The 22,012-nt window shown below is 39.4% G+C and overlaps 1 protein-coding gene across 11 annotated transcripts in view; it reads right to left on the bottom strand.

Annotated features, from left to right (window-relative positions):
* Positions 1-22,012, bottom strand: part of TNS3 (tensin 3) — a 332,367-nt gene that overhangs the window by 190,520 nt on the left and 119,835 nt on the right. For 9 of the 11 annotated variants that reach the window (XM_067291189.1, XM_067291185.1, XM_067291188.1 and 6 more), the window contains exon 2: positions 5,624-5,735. In XM_067291189.1, coding sequence (XP_067147290.1) covers positions 5,624-5,735 — 112 coding nt within the window. Of the gene's footprint in view, positions 1-5,623; positions 5,736-21,956; positions 22,002-22,012 lie in introns of all 11 variants that reach the window. The other 2 variants (XM_013952784.1, XM_067291191.1) reach the window with 1 other exon arrangement.

Raw genomic sequence — 22,012 nt, 5'->3', positions numbered from 1 at the left:
TAGAGCCCAGACCCTCTCACAACCTTGGGTGGACACCCACGATCCCTCCCCCTTGCTGCTCACAGCAGGGACAAGCTGTTTGTCCACTGTAGCGGCAACAGACCACACTTGTTGGTCCTACAGCCTGAGTATCTGGCTTTACATGAAGTTGCTCTGATGTCTGTTTGTTGTACCATCAGATGTTGATGGTAACCAAAAACATAAATGCTGACAAAAGGAAATTCTAGGTCTCATTTTTGCACAACACTACATGCTTTAAATTTGGATCTAATGAGCAATTAACTGCTTAGGAAAATAAGCTTTTCTGGTTTGTTTGTTTTTTCCCATTTCTTAAACAAAGTTTCAGCCATAAATACAGGAGATACACCATTAGGAACCTCAAAATATTAACTGAATCAGTTAGCTTAAATCATCTTAAAATAGTCCCACAGAAGCCAATGCAATCTGCTGAATCAACGCTCAAGAGAATATTTAGGTGCACATACGAACTTTATGTGGAAAGCAAGAGTGACCTGATGGAAAACTCTTAAGTTAATGTCAGCCTTTTTATTATCTCAAAGATCTGCCTCACTATAATATTAGGATAACTATATGGGTATGCTTATTGCCATAATTAATAATACATATAGCTTATAATATGCATCTATGAAGCATCTGGTAAAATAGGATCTTGTTTCACAAGTAGAGCTCCAAGGTACTAGGGTAACATAAATAAGCACCCCCACACACAAATACACTCCACACGCTCACCCATTCAAAGGCAACTGCAATGTCACTGACCCAGGCAGGACCCAAATTCCTTTCGCATTTCTAGCTCACTCTCCAAGTTTGCCTGCCAAAACTGTAGCTAACCATAGACATGCTTTGCACATTTTTAAGATACCAATACATTGTTACTGAAGTTAACACTCATTGAAAGACAGGGTATTTAAAACCACTTGCCATTCAGATAAGATTACATATGAGTATATTTACACACACACACACAGAGCATGCACAAACAGGCCCCAGCAACAGTTTGTCATCTCCACACTAGTCTCGATATAACAACATATTTTGTCTTGCCAAAAGCAATGGACAATATCTGATGAAATACAGAGAACTCTTTGCACCAGGGAACTCTAACTGAAAATGAGATCTGAAGTGGATCACTAGCCTTGATCACAAGTATGATCACAACCAAGCAGGTGAATTTCAAAGGAAAATATCAAACCTCTTTAAGAAGGAAAAGAGCTGCCATTGTCTTCAAATCCTGATCTATGATCTGTAGAGGGGCTAGAAGCTCTAGAATAAATACAGAGATCATAATTTGATGAGAAAACATACCTTCAAATATCACTTCATGCTACTTGCTCAAGGAATCAGTCCAGAACTTACTACAAGCGGGTCAACACTGGCATGGGGATGTATTTTAGCATGACTTACACAAGACAGAAGTAATTATACAGATTAATTTTAATTAAAGGAGAATGTTATTCTTCATTATATTGAGCTTGCACACAGTACTACAGTAAGCATTTCTGTACCCACACTATAGCTAACAGTACATGCCAATGTAACTTAACTCCATTTTGGCTAGCTTTGATACATGGTTCAAAACACCAGGAAGAAAACAAAATTCACATGTAGTCACACCATCAAGGAAAGAGCTTTCTGGAAAAACAAAAAACTGAGTAACAACAATTCTACAAGTGCTCCTAAGATCCCTCTGAAACATATTCCCCAAACCAATACATTCACAGCTAGGTTAGATTAACAAAAAGATATTCAGTCAATCCACACTACCATTAATTGCTTTAGGTTAGAAATCTCTTTCAGGGAATGCTTTGTATTGCATGTGAAGTTTCACTTGCAGCATTCAGACATGTTCACTTAATCACATCAGTGGTGGAAGGGAGGAGTTTTATTAACAGAAGTGTATAAAGTGTTTCAATTCATCATCATCATTTCATCCATCCATGCTGTAGAGCTAGGAAACATTACTGTATTACTTAAAAATACTCAAATTTCCCAAACCTGGTCACAAGCTTTCATTTGCCAGGAAAGTACTTTCTAGAGACTGGAAAGATTCAGCATATCTAACAAGCTCTGATGTACTGCTCTATATTAGCAGCAGTTTGGCTGATGTTTAGTCCACAACACAACAAAGCCAAAAGAGAAAATAATTTTAAAAAGTAGAGGAAAAAGGAAAACACGGTAGAAATTTACATGGAAAATACAGAAACTGCATAGTTAGGATAGCTTACTGACAAAGAAGATAAAACACAATGTTTAATAAATTGGAGTAAGCAGAAAAAAAATAATTGAAAGGTTTTTGTAACACTGTTAGTCAACTCTTTGGACAACTAAGCAAACATGCAATATGCACTTGCAACTATGCAAATGTACAACTAGGATGTGTATCTGCTTTGCCCTGAATTAAACTGAATTGTACTGCAGGGAAAGATGAAAGTATCAAATCAGAGCTCAGAAGGCCGTTCCTTTAGTAAGTTTGAGGCAGTGCTCGAAAGACATGGGGAGTCATACGGTCCTCAGTTTACTGCAGAATATGCAGTCACTCTGACTGCAGAAATCAGCAGCTGAATGCTCTTTCTTCATAATGAAATGCTGCATCATTACAGCTGCAGCCTAGCTACAACCACATTCACCAGGCACAGAGGCACCCAGGGGCTCCCCCATCTCTCCAAAACCTCCCTTCCTTTGTGCTACTGGCTTTGTAGAGCTCATTAAGAAACAAATCACTGTAACTGCGTATGCATTACTGAGGTGGACTGAAGTTTATGAGAACAAAGTGACATCATCATTCAAGCGTCCCTTTGTGAGTCAATCACTCGTTTTTCAGAGAAAATTTTTAGGCACTACATTCAGAGAAGGATATTAGTGAAGGACACACATTTTGCAAGAGAGGGCTAAACACACACCAGGACAATGACTGTCACATACTAATGAAAACTTATCTAACCATTACAACACCCAGTTATGGCTTTTTTTCTTAAAACAAGCAGATGATTCATTGCTAGATAAACACTAAATACTACAGAGTGACTAATCTGGAGCCTTTCCCCTTGCCTCCTTTCTCTTGACGCATAGCTTTCTTTTAGCTGATAAGATATTATAGTCTGGAAGGAACCTGCAGTCTATACAAAGAGCTATTATTTTCTGAGGACAAACTGTTAAAAAGCAAGATTTTCTCATTAATACACAAAGGAACTTTATCTGTTTTTAACTAAAGCCTTTCTTCTCCCCCTTCTCCCCCCAGTGTCAGCATCAGAGAAAGACTTGCTCTCTTTTATTCAGCAACTTCAGGGAGAACTTACCAGAAGCAGCAGCACCAGAATTTGGCTCTGAAACAGTTGGTTTGTTTTTCTTCATATTAATAGTGTTTCACTGTATTGGAGTTCATTTCAAGTACTGAAGGGCTGGCAAGGGAATAGACAACTTGTAGTTCTATCTTTTCCAAAACCCCTGCTTTATAAAGTCCATGTTGTAAGTTAAAATACAAATGGATTCCTATTGAACTGAAACTACTCAGAGTCATCACTCCACTCCATGCAACTCCTTTTGCTGCTTCTATCCCACAGGTCAGTATAAAGCAAATAACAATCAAAATGTACCAGCAGCCCAGAAGTATGGTGCTGGCATCAAAAACAGGGGCTGCACAATATTAGCAAGGGGCTCCTTCTGAAATTCTTCCCAGAAACCTTAAGAAAATTATCCCAGACAGACAATACTTCTTTATTTGAACCAAAAATATTCCACATCAGGGCAAAAGGAAAACTTGCTCAGACTCATTATGATTGTGTGGTCTATCTATAAGATATGCAGTAAAATTCTTAGCACCTATGGAGGTAGGGTCACTTTGACATAGCTTTTGTGCATATCCAGCTCTGGGCTGCAAGGACTTAAATACAAAGCAAGCTGTCAGACTTTCTACTCCCACCTCCAAGGCCTGTCGTTTCAAAGTACTGTGTCTCTCCTTGCACACTGCTTCTTACACTGAATCTGACGGAGGGTATAACAATACTAACAATACCAACAATTTTTGCCAAGTTGAAAACAAGTATATCCTAAGAAATTTGGAGCCTACCTCCAGAAAAACTGATAGAAAAGATATGTTAAAAAATATATATATATACACATATACACACACACACATATATATATTTAACTGCTACTCCAGAGATCATTACAGTAATGCTGAACAAGCATGGTATTTTACATTTAACTGGTCATCTGCAGAGTCTGCACCTGAGTTCAGCATCACACACACAAGAAAAAGGCCACATTCCATCCATACCCCGGTCTCTCATTACCCTCGCAATCTCTCAGAGGGATCCTAGGATGTTTGAAAAATATGGGAGTGAGGGAGGAGACGAGGAAAAAGATCCATTTAGAACTAGAAAGTGGTGCTAACATCTCAAAGTGAAAACAGCAGCTATGCTTCAGATGAACAGACAAAAGCATTCTCTTACTTGGAGGTAAACCATGCATGTGGCAAGCAGAGAGACCAATTTATTAACACAGAATAACAGGAGTTGATCATTAACCAGACTAAACCAGCACAGAGGAACAAAACCCCTGCTCCTGGAAAACTTGCAAGAAGGACCTATCGAGCTTTCCCAAGATTTACTTCTGCCTAAGGTCCTTCCCACAGGTATCCCATGGAGAAAGGCAAAGGTGCTCACTTCTGCACAGCCAGGTCCCACTCCCACAAAGACTCCTGGGATCCAGAGAGATCTTGAGCCACTCACAAAAACACGGAGGTCTTCAAATCTCATGTCCTCCTCCATAACCGTGCCCCTGGAATTCTGCTGCCAAATGCCTCCATCACTGGCTTCCCTTAATTGGGCTCCTTCTCCGTGCAAAAAAGCCCACAACACAACCGAGTGCCCTACCTACTTTAGGGTGCATTACTGCTTATGTGCCAAAGTATAGCACAGCCTTTCTCTTTGCTCCTCCCCTCCACAATACACACACATCTTATGCCTTGGTGAGATTTTGTGGATGCCAAGAGGGTATTACATACAAGGGAAAAGAATAAGTGAGGGAAAACAGCACTAAAGAGCAAGTAGCAGTGCCAGAGGCAGCTGTGTCCCTACAGTGTGTGCATCTAGGACAATCTCTTCAGGGCTCCTGTGAGTGATTAGACTGAAGGACAGGACTGAAACCTGAGAACATAATGCAACTGGAAAAAGTAAAATAAATAAATAGACGGCTGCTCTTCTGAATTTTAGTAAATTAATGCGGAGAAAGCCTTCATGCCTCAGCGAGTCAGGGTCACTTCCTCGTTTGGAGGTTGAATTCCAGCAGCATCTGTCACCCACTGCGCACACACTACTCATTCACACACATGCTCCTAGCAGCACCTGCACAGACACCGTCTTATTCTGGAACCTGCCTGAAAAGCGTAGTAATTTAAGCACATCATTATACATGTCCAATTACCCACTACTAAAGAAAAACAAGGCACATAATGTTGTACAAAGGAAGGAAATAAGCTTAGGTAACATACATATTTAGTCTGGGGGAATTCCACAATCACGGATTTCTGGAAACTTAACACTAATATAAAATTAGTTGTTTTAAACAGCAAGAAAGTAAACAGAGCACATCTGTTACTCACCTTTGCATGAAATGCCTTGGCCGTCAATTACTTGCTTGCAGATTCCACAAATTTTGGATTTCTTAAAGGTCTTGTTTTTGAAGGTGTGAGAACTTGAAGCTGCTTTTTCAGGCTGGAAGCAAGGGGAATAATATCAGAATTTTCCTCAACTTTTGAGTGCTATTTTTAAATTAAATATAACAGTGGTATGTCAAGAGTAGTATAAAAGTATGTCAATAGATAATGTTCTCTCTTTCTCATTTGAGAATAAGAGCTTCCCACTCTCAAATGCAAGAAGCCACAGGGTAGGAGGTACGTCTCTCATATTAGGGTGCAGACCCTGCAAAATATTTTGCATCATAACCCTAGAAGTCTCTATAACTTAATCTTCTAAGAGCAAATACAGAATAATCTCCATGTTATGAACCAACAGCCTTCTAACCTAAGGCCTTATCTACATAAAAAAAATTGCACTGGTTCAGCCTAAATTGGTTTGAAAGAAAAAAAAAACAGCATAAGTAATGCTGTATCTACCATGGAAACAGATTTATCTTGTGCAAATACAATTTGTTTTATTTAATAAATAAAATGTAAAGCGTCTACGCAATCTAGACTTTGGCACAGATTACCAACTTTAAAAATCATTTTTGCTTCTGTAAAGAAGCATAAGAAAAGTACACAAGTTTAAAATAATATTATCTCCATAGTGCATCACAGTAACTGACATATCATGTTAAAATATAACATAATAATGAAATCTCTGATCAGGGACAGAACAGCAAAAGTCAACATAATATATGCTATGGATTTTATTATGTAGTATTACCTAAGAAACATTAGGTAACACTTTACATGGGGCTACTGAAAGCCTCTAACTGAGATGATTCTCTGTCTTCCCTGGAAGGGTGTAACAACCTTTGGTTTCATTGGCTGACTTCTAGAAAGAAACATTAATTTTGAAATTGACAGATAATTAATCTTCCTCTTCCCTTGCATTAACTAGTATTCTGGTTAACCAACAAAGCGATTACAAGGAAAAGGGCAGTACTTCATGGCATGGACATGCCCACTGAGGGAAGTGCAAGGGCAGCAATATCATAGTAATTATAGGGCAGAAAATGTCCCCTCTTTAGACATATCAGTTACTTATTTAAAAATAGAATTACACTGCCCCAGACTATGAAAATCCCCAAATAATTCTTTGTGATTCTCATTTTCATTTCACATTTGAACATTTACTGTCCTTAACCTTCAGTATACCATAAAAGGGCTTGCATCCAACACTGCAGCACTTGTACTGAGCTACCTCGTAGGCACACGTATCCAGCAGCCGAAAGCTGTCCCTCCCCACGCAGCCAGGCCAGGCCACCGCACCGCTGAGCCTCCATCCATACGCCGGAAAAGAAAGTTTCCCAGAGTGGTGCAATGCACAAGTCCATAGCAACGAGGTAACACGGGATTTCTTTGTGGCTTTAAGCAATTCACCACGTGGCTCTAGGCAACATGCTTACCATCTCCCGCCACATGTACAACACAGCTGCTAAGCAGGCACAGAAACAGCTATAAAATTGATGCGTCCCAGGACTCAGCCGCCTTCCAACTAGTGCTTCCACAAGGCCTAGAGAAAGCTTCGAAGCACCTGCAGGAGCTCACATGGTGGCACGGGAACCCAGGCAGGCTTGGCCGCGCAGAGCCCATGGGCTCTAGAGGGGACCTCTGGCTACGTCTCAGGCCAGGCTAGCCACGGTGTACGAACAGTGAACCTTATCTTAAGACTAGTTTCAGGGAACACTGTCCTAGTATTACCCTCGTTGTAAAGTCAAGATAATTAACAGATTTCCATAAACACCAGGCATTACTTAGCCTGAAGGAATTACTTGGAAATTACTTAGAAGGAATAAAAGTTAGCCTGGACTTTCAGAAAAGTCTTTCTACCAGTGAAATGCATTCATCAGCACAACTTATTGAGGAAAGCAGTCAAAAAGTCCATGCCCTTGGAAGGCTGAAACATGGGATGGAAAATTTGAAAAACAAATTTGAATTGTAACTACGATGTCTTAATTAAACATTTGGATCACCAACTGTAGAAGCTGAAGTCACAAAATTTTCCTGGATCCCCAATTTCTAAACCTCTTGCTAGCATTTGTTCTGTGTCACTTCATACTAATTGAAAGTTGTGGTCATAATTGTGATTAATATTAAAAGTATACCATAAACAAAAAGAAGAGCTGTGCCCCAGCATTATAAAAGAACATACCTGATGACAAAAAGACCAAATTAGTTATTTTCAAAAGAAGATCTCTCCTGACTTTTTTCCCCATTAGAATATGGAGGATGTTTTTGAAAAGACTAAGGAGCTTAGGAGCACAAATGTCATTATATCCAGGTAACTCCACTAATTTGAGGATGTTCTGAACCCCAATGGGTTTAACCCTTGTGCCCAAAGATCTGAGAGTCCCCATCTCCACAGTCTCTTCTGTGTAGAAATTAACAACACCATCACCTCCACTGGTATTCACAGAGTAGCTGCAGCTTCTCTGCTTTGTAGCTATACAGACAGAGAGAGAAAAAATGGAATTCTTCGTTTAGATTTTATCCACCTCTCTTCCCGCCAACCTTCTATTTTTGGGTAAAGTTTACAGGCCACTTCTGTGGCACTCTCAGAAAAGGACAGTTTCGCAGAGTTTGCAGTTTTGAAGAATTTCTGAGAAGCTGAGACAAATCCAGGAAAATTTGTTCTGTATCTAGACCCTTTCTCCTTACTTCCCACATCCCAAGCACTTCATCCCAAGCTCTGACATGTTTATTGTTCCAGAGAAACATAACTGTCACAAGAATTCATTGCTCCAATATGAGTCTTAAGTTTAAGTAGGTCTTGACTCATTAATTGATCAATTAGTCAACCTGTTTATTCCATTTGTAATGTAAAAGTCAAATAAAGTAATTTTCCTCTCAGACATTTTGGAAGTGATCTGCATAACAGCTTCTGCATCTGAATTAAGAAGTGCACACTTTTTGTGTTCCTTGTTTATTGCAAGCACATTCCACTATGGGTTCACCAAGGAATTCACTTAAACAATTCATTTAGGAGATGCAGTAGTAACAACTGTCCACACATAATCTACTGTGAAACATGGAGGCGCCTAGATCGAGATTCCTTTGTTGTGACCTGGTACAGCTTTCACAGTCCTCTCCTAAGGAGGATGCCAAGCAAAAAAACCCAGAAAACCACCATGGGAGGGAGCAGCAATACTCCTACTTTCATGAGGCTCAAGGCTGGAATCTAAATTGCACATAATTGTTAGGGGTAAAAATTGGAAGAAAAGAGTGCAGAACCACAGGTTACAGACTGGGTTTTTTGCCTGAGAAAGAGGCTGTAATTATGGTTGGTCTCAATTGCTAGAATTATGAGACATCTCTTTTTCAAAAGGCAAACTGTCTTTTGTTTACCACATAAGGAAACATTTTTGGCCAGACTCTGCTCTCTACAGCACACAGAAATCCAGCAAGAACTGAAAGTTTATCCCAGGCTCACATGAACATAACAGAGCATAACAGACTGTGTGAAGATTTAGATGGGTATTCTCAATTACAATGAATTTCAAATACTCCTCTCATCACTGAGGAGCTTCACTACGTAGCAACACACTGATCAGCAGGTAAAAATTCATACCAGCTCTCTCACAGCACTGTAAGACTTTTGAGACACATTACATTTTAAGAAGAGAAAAGTAGTTTAAGCAAAAGACATTCTCCAGATTTCAATTAAGCCAATATTAACTACAGCGCTCAAGATAGGCGACTTGGTTTTTGGCAATACTTATACAGCAATTGCTATACAGCAATAGAGACTCAATACTGGATCATTACATCTATGGAAGAGGCATTCACAATGTTATTCCCAAATACCATACTACATGGTAACAGTTAATTATTCAAAGAAGAACAGAACCAAGCAACTTTTGTTCATTTTAACTTCAACCGTACGTTCCAAACATATAAAGTGCAGTAGTGATAATAGTTCATTCTTTAAAAAGGTAGTCACAGGGCTTAGATCTTTTCATCAAAGAATCAAATAAACATTATAAAACAAAACCTGTTCAAATAGTCTCCAAGAAAAGCATATAAATACACTCACACACATGCTCAATATAAAAAACAAACTTAGCTGATCATTTACTACTTCTACAAGATCCTTTTTCCTCCAAAGTCACCAGGCAGTAATTGCATTATGAGAAAATATACTCCTAAGTCTAAAGAAAAATAATCAGACTTTTAAATTAAATTATTAATTCTAGATGTTACTTCATTTGGAGGGGGGGAAAAAAGGCAAGAACTATTCATTAATTATTACCCTATCTCCAAAACTCGTAAGGATCCATATTACACATTCCAGCTACGAGAATATTATTGACATGAGTGTAAAGCCCCACGAGCTTTCTCTATGTCAGACTCTACTCCTGCTGAATTTTATGTGGCCTGTAAAAACCCTCTTTGCACAGCAGCAAAATCATAAAAACAAAGGTATTTTTTGTTCACTTCCTGCCCACAGTCATGCTAATGTGATCCTTGCTCTCTCCTCTAAATAACTTACCAACCAATACTGCAATTTCCTGGGATTCTACTCACGCATTCTTTTACTCTCCAAGGTAGTTTTAAATCCACAAGCTGATATAAGGATTATTATTATTATTATTTTAAATACAAGGGGGTGTGTAGCAGTGTTAGCAGTGTGTTAGAAGAAAGGGTATTTCAAGTTGTTGTTCCCTCATGACTATGAGGCACATAAACCACATGTACACATGGGGCTGTTGTGGCAGCAAACCTCAGGTAGAGGCAACTTTAAAAAGCGGTAACTAAAGCTCTGGAAGCACAGACCCCCTTTCAAGGGCTCCGTTTTTCTCCTCCCCCTCCCCTTTTATGGGCTAAGGAAATGCCCTACTTTGACCTCTTCCTATGGGATGTCCAAAAGAAAGTTCAATTAAGGGATGACTGAAAGAGGTCTTTATGAAGAGGCTGATCCTCAGCTACAAAACCTTTGTAAAACCAAGCCGTATATCTATTCCTATAAGATAGCCTCAAAAATAAATCATATGACTAAGGGAAAAAAAGAACAGCTAGCTGAGGGAAATGCCTGAGAACTTGTCCCCTGCAGCCCTTTCTGTTACAAATTACTCATTATTACTTTTGTCACCTTTTCACTTCCTCTCCTCCCATCTCTTATATGAATTCTATGCAGTAAAAATCCCATATGGTTACTAGGCAGTTACTTAGAGCTCCTGTGGAGAAATCAAAGAAGAAAATCCCATTAAGTTATTTGCAGCTTCCCTGAACAGTCATTCCCTAAGCAGGTATTGATGAGACACTGCAAAGCCAGTGTAACAGTTGATATTACTGATACCTCAAAATAGTTTAGAATTTTTTTCCTTATGGTAAACAGCATTTTTTGTCAAAAAAAAATAATAAAAATAAATAAATAAATAAATAAAAACCTAAATTAAATTTAAAAAAACACTCTTCTCCTAAAGCAACGTTCCATGTTCGCTGGAGCTTCCACTATCATAAAACTATGAAACTATAAAACTATAAAACTATATCATAAAACTATCATAAACAATGCCTACTGTGCATACAGGCCAAGTAATAGCATATTACCTATCCACTGCCTAAAACGGCTTTTAGAACAGCTAGTCTGACCAGAACTTTTTGGTAACTACAGGAAGTGGCTTTATCAAAAGTCCTACCCACAAAAAACGAGGATGAATAAACAATAAAGAATTTCCCAAAAGCAGTAAACAGTAACACTCTGCAGCTCTTTTATATGAGAGTAATTTCTTGGAAGACATACTATTGCTCTGACAGTAAGCACAATATTTGAGCCAAATGACATTAACTGAACATAATACCGTACACTAAGCACAAACACAAGTACCATCAATGAATATATAAATTTTTGCAGAGCCCACACTATATGACAAGAATACAGGACAGTGGCAGACAGCAAAGAACAACAAAGAATTTTTTTACAGACTGAAATAAGGCATTTCTGGGTTGTTTCACCCTCATTCAGCAATGATTCCTATAGTGACCAATGTAACATACATATACACATGCACACACAGACACACAACAATAAAATGTATATAAATGTCTAGTTATACTATTATCACCACCATTTACTATTGCAATCTTTCTGAAAGCAATTGGTAAAGATAAAAACAGATTTGTTCAATATCCTGTTTACACCCCATTGAAGGCATTTTACAGAAAGACAGGTAAGTAGCCCAAGGCAGAGAAAAGTGACTTAAGATGATGCAGTCTTAGCCAGCAATATCCCACCCAGTGTATTCTATTCCTGCCTCCATAATGAGGCCTGTGACTCAAATGAGGACATATGGACACATTACACAAGAGGAAAAAAGGGGACTGTCTCTCTCAGTGAACCAGCTGTTTATGCAGATTCAAAGTAAGGAGGCAGAGATGTGCAAAGCAACTTCAAGGGTTACACAGCACATCAACAGCCAACTTAAGAAAATACAGCTTTAAACATAAGGTATGCCTTACTAGGTCAGCACAACAGTCTGTCTCACCCAGCACTTCATCACCATGTCAAAAGGAGGCACTCTTTAAAGAGAGCAAACTAGCCATTTCTGTGGTCCATCCCCTTCATATTTCCCATGCCATATCAGGGATGTTGAAAGGTATATCCCTGCCCAGTCCTCTTTGTGCCTGTTAACGGACCTGTTTTCCACAACTTTTGTCAAATCCCTTTTGAACCCACTGGTACTGTCTGTCCTCACAACCTTGTGTGGCAGCAAGTGTCAGAAGGTCACTAACTGCTGTGTAAAGTACCTTCTTCTGCCCATTTTAAAGCAAACTCCTACTTGTTTCAATAAGCAACCCTTAGTTTTAGCCCTGTGGGATCTGATGACCTGTTCTGCATTCAACTTACCCACCATCTTTATGATTTTGTAAACCTCTATCATATTCCCCCTAAACCTTCTGCTTTCCAAATTGCAGTCCAACTCTTTTCAGTCTCTTATCAAAAAACAGCTGTACCCTGTCCCCTCCAACCATTTCAGTCACCCTCTTCTGTACATCCTCTCATTCTACTGTATCCGTTTTTACATGCAGTGATGAGAACTGTACACAATACTTGAGATGGGGGCATGCCAAGATGCTATTTAGCAGCAAAATCATGCCCTCTGTCTTGCTCTCAGGACTTTTCCTAACAATTTGCTGACAGTTAACTCGTCAGAGACATTATGATTAAATCTTAGCCAATGTAAAAATGAAGGCCTTTCTCTCATAAGTTTACTCAAAATACCTTCTAGGTAAGGACTCAAATGTTCTTGGAAGGTATATGTGTGTAGATCCACTTTGTGGTTTGCAAGTTCAAAGGAAAAAAAACCTAATCTTTCATGATGTGTGAACAAGATCACTTTGACATGCAGATTACTATTTTAGCTTGTCATTTTTGAAATCTACGTAGGTCTAAACCAAAGCTCACCCATGGACCTGGTTTTGTATAGCTATCATTGAAAAGTGTCGGTTTAAACACAAATATGTAGTCTTTCAAAGTTTCAAGTGAGCTATTAAAAAAAAGAAAAAAAAAAGGATAGATTTGCACCACAGTCTGTTCATGATGGCCCACGCAGCCTCGCACTTTGGTCTCTAAGTCTAGATCTCCAGGTATGGTTGCTTCAATTCCAGCTGCCAGAAAAAACACACTGGTCATTAGTTGAAAGAAAAATTGTACTGGTTCTCACACATGCAGCTTTTCACTTTAGCTCTTTCACTTACAGCTCTGAAATAAAAAGTTAAGAGCCAGGCAAATAGAAGGTAGCGCAAAATGTAAAAAACAGCAGCAGCACAAAACTGGCCTGACACGGGATTCTGGAGTATGGGACCATGGCTGTAACACCAACTGAAAGCGATCCACGCAAAGGGAGTGGTGACAAAATGTAACAGCAGCAACTTCACTGCTCTAGCGAGACAGGTCATACGCCACATGCGTTTAAGCATTATTCTTTCATACCACATCCATTTACATTTCTCATTTGCAGACAGCTCACGTTTATGAAGTACCCTGGTAACAAGAACAGGATCAATACCACAAGACAGCTGTCTTCTTCATTCCTGCTACCCCTTCCTTCTCCACCTCCCTTGGAGGGGACCCTTCATCTGGGTGTCAGCTACACGTGCTCTTTTCAAAGCTTTTATAGTCTGAAGACAAAGCTGTATCAGATACGTCAGCATTCTTTGAAAGATGCTTTTCATTGGAAGAAGAGGTAAAACAAGAGAGTAAAATGCTTTGAAAAAGCTAGATCATCAGCTATATCTCTCTCTCCCTGCTCAGCACCTCAGATTTTAAGCACAATATCCGGGAACTTTTTCACGTTCACTGGTTTCTCAAACAGTTTCAAGTCCTTCCACTTATGATCTGACTGAGATTTGAACCCAGACGCCAGTAGGGCCAGGTCTGCCTGGAGGTGGGTGATACCTGCTAAAGAAAGGCAGCACCCAGAGGAGTCCAAATGGATTCCCATCAGCAGCCATCGACACCCTTTGGCAGGGCCCGGGCAGAGCAGCATGCCTGTTGGAGACAGACGAGAAAGCTGTCTTTCTCCTGCCAAATCTTCACTGCTCTCCTTGACCCAAATCCCCTCAGGAATTGGCCTCCTATGGAGAGCTGGAGCTCATTCACTCACCTCCCCACAAACAAAGAGCGGCCTGCAGTCACTCTTCGCTCTCTTAATGTAAAACACTGCTAGCTCTCACATTGCATTTTGCCAGTTTTTACATTTTTGTTCCTATCCCTTCATTTCTCCAGTGTACATGAATCCGTATGAGTGGAAAAGCAGAGAGGAGAAAGATGGAAAGCCCATTAAAACAATCGTTACTCTAGACACTGGAAAACTCTCTTTTTCATCCTCATCTCATTGGCAAACTGACACTTTGTTCTATGTGGGAAAATACTGTACAAAAGAAATGCCTGAAAGCAGTAAAGGACTGTGTGCATCATGAAAGCTCAGTGTTTGTCAATGGCCTTTTTTTGTTAAATGAACAGGCCTTGACATTTCCGAGGCTGCAACACTGAATATGTGGGATTTCCAATCTTCGTATGATAAAAGGGGGGAGAGAGAGAGAGATAGAGAGAGACTAGAGAGACATCTGAAGACTTGACTTCACCTCTTCAAACAACAGGAACAAAAGGCTATTTCTGAATACACCTGGTTCACCTTTAGGCCACCAAAAAAAAAAAAAAAAGGTGTTGAAGGACATTAAAAAAATAAAAATTCAGAGACATCAGGGAATTTACCCTTGAAATGTTGACAGTTGAAATTGTTGATTTTTAAATATTCTATACCTAGAATCCCTAATCAAATTTCTTCCCACTGCAGCTGAACTCTTGCAGCTACGTAAAAACCACCAAGCACACTAAGTACACGTGTCCATGCAGAGTCCCTCCCTCTGTCTTGATAATCCTCAATGAACCCATTTACAAAAGCAGCAAACGCACCGGGACTGCGCAGCAGCCTAACACCCTAACCTTCCTGCGTCGTGATGCAGTTAGTCACAAGTCTGAACACCAAAGAGCTATCGAGAGCTATCACATGTGCTAAATCATTTTTGGTGTGATAAGGAAGAATCAAATATTAAAAAAAAAAAAAAAAAAAATTTACCCAAACCTGCAGAGCAAAAGAAGAAAGGGAGAGCAGAAGAGGTCAGTGAGAAAGAGAAACTGGGATGGCACACGGATAGACAGCAGCAGCTGTGTGCCAGAGCAATGAAGAGGAAGAACAGCTGAGCAGGATGGGGATGCACATCAGTTAATCAACTGCTGAGAAGTGGGAGGAATATTATTAATAGTAATGTAGTGAATAATCTTTGCAATTTTAAGTAGGTAAAGCTTATTGCACAACTTGAGCTTTCCCTTTTACCCTTACACCCTTGCTTGAGGCAGGATGCTCACATACTCAGTTTGGCACTTGGAGTTTGTGCAGGTACCCTACATGAACAGGCGGTCAACACTGTTACCTTTCAGGTACATCGTTTATCCTCATTCTCCAGAAGAAACAAGTGTCCAGGCTAAAAAGAAATACACAGACAAGCAAGCTTATGGCTTCCACATTTTATATATGAGTGCATTTATCAGCTGCTAAAGAAGCATGCACACTGGAAGTTCATAAATCATGGAAATATCAGTCATCAGTCAGGATCTGCCCTCCTAATACTTTTCCTATCTAGAAAATCCACCTTAAGTGGTTGTTCCAGTGGCCACTATGGCCAGTTACTTTAATGACAGAGGAGAACTAATAATGGTGGAGCAAAGCAATACTTAGTGCTTGAAGGTGGTCTCTTAAAACACAAGAACTCTTAGAGCAGGTGGTTTCTGGTATAAGCATCAAATCTGTGCCAGGAATTCCAAACCCATATTGGCTCTCTAAGCCAGATCCCAAGCCCCATCCCTTTCCCCATCCAAGCACTGGAGCAGCAGAGAGGAACAGGAATCCCCCCCTGCCGAACCACCATCTGGTCCGAGGCCAGTGCCTCCCACCACTGCAGCCTGATGGAGGAATGGTTAGGGGAATGGTTAAGCGAGAGAGGGCATGATCTGATTGGGATGAGCAATCCCGTCTTCAGGGTAGAGGAAGGAATCTAGGCCAAGGCAAGCAAGCCTGAAAGCGGCCTTATAGCGGCCTTGAGCACTACAAAAGAAGGTATTCACGAAACTGGCAAACAAGTCTAGACGGAACTAGGTTCCATATATGAAAGCGGACCCCTCCTCGTGGACAGCAACCTTGCACCAATCATGTATCCGCTTTATGCGCATGGACAGAAGCTGTAGGCCAATCATGTAACTATTGCTGACACCTGCTTGTTGCTTGTCTATACATACTCTGTAAAAGCTAGAATAAAGGAGAACGATCATACTCATACTGAGACTCCGTCGTTACTCCGGGTCCGCCTCCCACTCCTGCGTCCTCCGACAGCAGCCCAGCGGGTTTTAACAAGGAGGAAGAGATAAAGGTGATACAGCAGCAGATGAGAGATTACCCTCCCTTCCCCAACACAGCAGTTCCCTACTGGCTCATTTCTTTTGAGGAACCACAGGTACCTGCTGTGAGTTAGGCTACTTTGATGCCTTTCGGGATCAGCAGATGTGCTGGTGCCCTGAACACCAAGATGAAAATCTGCAATCTATATCCAGACTGTGAAAACAGTTTGTCCCACCTCACCAGAGTTTCAGACAAACAATACCGCATTTCCAAAACTTAGTTGGTGCCACAACATTGCAACAGAACTACTTACTGGAGTAGGACAAGCACTTGTCTGGTACAATATGTGAAGACTCGCAGAGAAAAGCATAAAAACCCTAATCAACCAGCTGCAACGTGGTTCACACCTGCAAAGCATGAGACTTACATCATCATGAATTGTATTCAGGTTCTTCCAACACTCAAGACCCTTTACTTGGTTGTTAATCAGATTCCGGATTTAAAGATCCTAGTAATTCACTGTCACGCAGATTTTTAAGACTACCAGCATGCAGACTTGTCTCTGAATACCTAAACTGCCTTCCTCATTAGATCTGTCTTTTATACAGTCTTTTTCTACTAATTCAATAAATAAGTTTATCAATGCAAAGAAAAAGACAAAATGTTCATACATAACTTTCACAGTCTTCGAGCTCCTCCAATTAAAAGATGCATCCAAAAACGTACTACATCTAAATGCCATGTTTGAAGTTGACCAGATAACCCTGAAGTCACAGGGCATCTCTTAGGCAACTCTATTCTTCTTCCTACATGATCTTCAGTTTCTCCAGATCTGCTGAAACATTTCAGAACTATTCATATCAAAATGTTCTTAATGCAACTTTTCTAAAGAAAAAATGCCTGTTTTGAAAAGCTTGTTAAAGCACTTTACTCTTTGGGATTTCAAAGTTAACCTTTCAAAAAGGCTGTTCAGCAATGTTAATATCATCAAAATCTGGTGGATCAAAGACAATTTCTTCACAGATAAGTTTTTAAATTAAAAAAACTAGAAAACTTTTTACATGACAGAAAACAGGGTTTCATTACATGAACAGCAGACAAATAGATTATTAATAAACAGATCGCTTTCTGTACTTGCAGAAACAAAAACAGTCTAGATTCATCTCCCTCTCCCCTCTTAGGGCCTTCATAATCACATTTTGCAGCCAGCCAAGAAGAGCAAAGACATCAACTAACTGCCGCATCCAGCAAAATAAGACCTAAAACAGGATGATCTCAATGAGAGAAAGGAATTGTTGTGTTCTTCAGTGAAATAGAAAGCACACACCCTACATCTAGCACTTCTGACTTGCCTAGGACAAACTCAAAGAAATAAAATTAATTAGTTCTAGCCAGTTCTAGTTAAACTTGCAACCCCATATCTATTACAATCTGCATTAGTGATAGTAGCTCATACATAAAACAGCACTAAAAACATGAGCATGACTGGAATTATGTCCTTAACCCTTTCCTCATTTTATAAAGTTACCTTTCTTTATATAGTTAGGATCCCTCCAATCAGTAATCTAAATTTTTTTTTTTAATAAAACAACTTAAAATAGGCATATTTTCTGCATGTCATTAAACCTGAGGAACACAAATTTCTGTTTAACGAGATTTTGTATTTCATAACTAAATGAGTGGGGGAGAAAACTGAATGTTGAACATAAAAATGGTTATTGTACACTTTTTGATATAGCCTCATTTCTTTCATGCCATCCAGTTTCACTTCTTTGGTACTATTTTATTGAGTTTCCATCATCCTTCCTATCAAGTTATAATAAACCATTTTCAGGAAACTGCATCAAACTAATATTACACAGACTTCTACACAAAATTCCTTACAAGATAATCTAAGTGCCACTCCAAAATCAGAAATGCTTACTCAAAAATCCTTTTCCAGGATGTAACTGCATTACTTTTATTGGACAGCAGACGACTTGCGGTAAGAAATTTATTTTGTATTTTTCCTGGTGCTCCTGTGTGGTCTTGTCAAACGAATCCATGGGAACAAGTTGATGAAAAACACTACTTGCAACTGTAGATTTTGCATATCTTCTATTTATTCTCCTCTGATATTATGAGATTAGCTGTACCCACCACTCTGAACAAATATCTCACCAAATGTTTATCAAATGATAACAGTATACTAAAGCAGAAAGTCTTCATCTGTACATATTTATATACCCCTGTTGTTATTAACCAGAGATGATATTGTACAGAGTCCATTCCCACCTAAGCCCTGACAGGTAAGTAAAAGAGAACTTAACGGGAAGCAAAGACCACACAGGCTACTAATGGGTAGGCTTGTATTTTTACTGAAAAACATGGACAGAAAAAATAAAACACACCCAACAATGCCAAAGCTTTTGGTTCAAAATATTATTCATACCACAACACTTCTGTGATGCTCAACTACTTAAAAAGCTAAGGGGGGATCGAAGTAAGCCTGATGGCAACAAACAGCAAACTAAGGCTCCTGTCCAGACCCCCACATTGCTTTCACCTCTCACTGAACAGGCCTAACATCATTCCTACTTTGGTACAGGAATCACTACTATGGAGTACCAGCAGTTCAGCGCTGGCAGGGGCATCACAGCAGACAGACCTCACACAAGATTCAGTAACAGCTTGCCGTGCAGAAAAAGAGGAAGTGGCCGGCTATATAGGATTTAAGTTTTGCCTTATTTGAGGGAGGATCTCACAGTAAATGGGATGCATTAGATGATGTTCATATGTGATTTGATGTTTGGCCTGCAGCTCTGAGAACAGTAGATAAATTCAGAAGCAAAGAATACCGAGTTCCAGTAAATAATGTGTCTGTAGCAAGCTAATCATCATAATTATATCTACTTCTGCTGAATTGCAGATTTTTATACCTAAAAGCTTTGAATTAAGGTACCCTTACCTCCACTTCATTATCTGTAGCCATTTTCAAAGTCACTCCAATTATAGCCTGGAGATGGGATAACACCCTTCTCTCTCTGTCCCAACGGTCTCCACCTGTCCGACTAGCTACTCCCAGACATTAACCTCTAATAGGAATAGGAATGGGAAAATAGCTGTCTCGACAAATGACATCAAATCTAGTCACTGACTACCAGACGGTGCTGCTAACTGGGAGCCATATGTTCCCACCCAGTCAGGAAAGATTTGTTTCTACTGGCCTGAGGCCTATAACCTCAACGCCTTCTCTGTCACATGAATGAACCAGGACAACGTAAAACTGCTTAAGCATGAAGACCACGCTCAACTAAAAGGTCTAAAGCACTTGTGGAAATGGGAATCAAATACAATAGACATTTATAAAGTTATTATACAGTGCCTGCTCTGTAGCTGATTAACTTGCTCACTCACCCAAGGACAAATGGTTAAACTATTATGTTGAGAAAAACAATTACATAAAATGCAACTGTTACCTAACTCAACAGACCTGCTCCCTTCTTGTAGCTCAAAATAGTTACTCACCTTTGATTTCAAAGCAACTATCCTAGTTATTTCCCTGGTACTAAACCTAGGGTCACTTATCACAGTGAGTAAAGTAAAACCTGCCAAAATGTATGTTGAACTTGATTTTAATGGCTCCCCTCATAAAGGGCCAAAGAATCCACTTGAACACTAGATTCTCCCTTCTAACTACCAGGAGGCTCCACAAACCATTACTCCTCTTCCTCATCAAATACTCTCCAATCTCAACAGTGTCACTTTATCAGAGTGCCTCAGCTCCGACTCTCTTCTCTTGTACCATGGCCAACCCTACAGATTACCTGATAATTAACTCTCTTGAAAGAAAAATTAGAAAAATTCTCCAAAACTACTCTTATAGTATGCTGAAAAAACTTTCTCTGTTCATCCTCATCTTCTTTCAGAGCAATGACAGTTTGATTTAAACATTCAAAACTTTTCAACTATTGTATTTTAATTATTTTTTTTTGTACTTTTGGAAGGTTTACTTAAGTTTTCACAGCAGTCACTGCTCCCTCTGCATCACAGAAAAAGGATAATATTCCTAAAACAGATTCTTCAAATAAAACAATTTCTAGATGACAACAATTTACAAAAATAACAATCCTGTAGTGTGGCTGCAAAAACCTGAAAGAATCTCATAAGAATTTGCAGCAAAATACATCATCCAAAATTAGCGAGTGCCCATTTCAACGGCTCATACTAGTTTTGAAGACCCAATTGTTCTGACATGTTCTTCATCGTTACAGAGTGTATCACATTGGTTGATATTGCAGCTAAAAGCAAAATGAACATCTGAAGTGTGTTCACTGCCTGGACTCCTCCATCCGCAGATCTGCTAACAAGGCAGATCTAACTAATACATTTTTTATAAAGGTTGTAAAGAGAAAAACAGATATGAAAAAATTTAAATGGCATGAATTAATGAAGAAGAGGTCATCTTTCAAAAGCAAGCTACCAAGTCTTGGTCTAACCAAAAGTATTAGTCAGCAAGTATTCATGACTCAACATATTTTGCTCAAAATGCCAGAGTGGTCAGAAGCTTTCTTCCTTCAGGATCTTCGATCTGGTAAACAGGGCTTCTTAACAAGCAGCAAGCCATTTAACAAAACCAAGCAACTAAGGGCAATCAATGATACCACAACACTATGCATATAATATGCCTGTCAGCGTACAGTTACCTATTTTACATTGGCTTTTTAGTACTATATGGCTTTCTCCATATAATTCAGTTCAGGGTGAGAAAAATCTGTACAATTTTCAGTCTGTTTTTGTTGTCCAACCTGACACTGTACATCAAAGCAGCTCTATCCCTCTCCTTTAGAGCACATGTACAATCTCCAAACTAGAATTCAGTCTTCCACATTGGGGCATTTTGGAGGGTTTTTTTAATATATATATGTGTGTGTGTGCATATGCGTGTGTGTATATACACTATATATATATAAATATGTATATATATTCATAGATACAGATATGTGCTGGTCACATATATACATATATAAATATGTATGTATATATTAGCCTCATCAGAACCCTGCTCTACTTTTTCTTTCCTCCCAGCTTGCTAACATCCCTTCAGAAAAAATCTATAATCCCTTAATTTTGCCATCCAAACAAACCTGAAGCCTCCAGGCATAGAGCCTAGTGCCTGTATGCTTCTTTTATTGGTTCATTTTCATTACAGACATGGCTTTAAGGCAGTAAAATAGTTTATAGCCGGCAACCCACAGCAGCAGAGAAACCACAAGGAATTCACAGATGTGATTACCTTCTTCTAAGTTAAAAGCATTACTTCAGAAAGATCAGCATATAAAACAGGTTGATTTGCTGAGGAATGAACATACCTCGGTTCGTCCACCAGCCAATCCTCCAGACGAACTGTTGTCAGCCTGATTTAAAC

The sequence above is a fragment of the Apteryx mantelli genome, chromosome 2 (genome assembly GCF_036417845.1).
Source record: "Apteryx mantelli isolate bAptMan1 chromosome 2, bAptMan1.hap1, whole genome shotgun sequence".
NCBI lineage: Eukaryota > Metazoa > Chordata > Aves > Apterygiformes > Apterygidae > Apteryx > Apteryx mantelli.
Note: the sequence above shows the minus strand (reverse complement) of the source record. Positions and strands in the feature narration are given on the sequence as shown.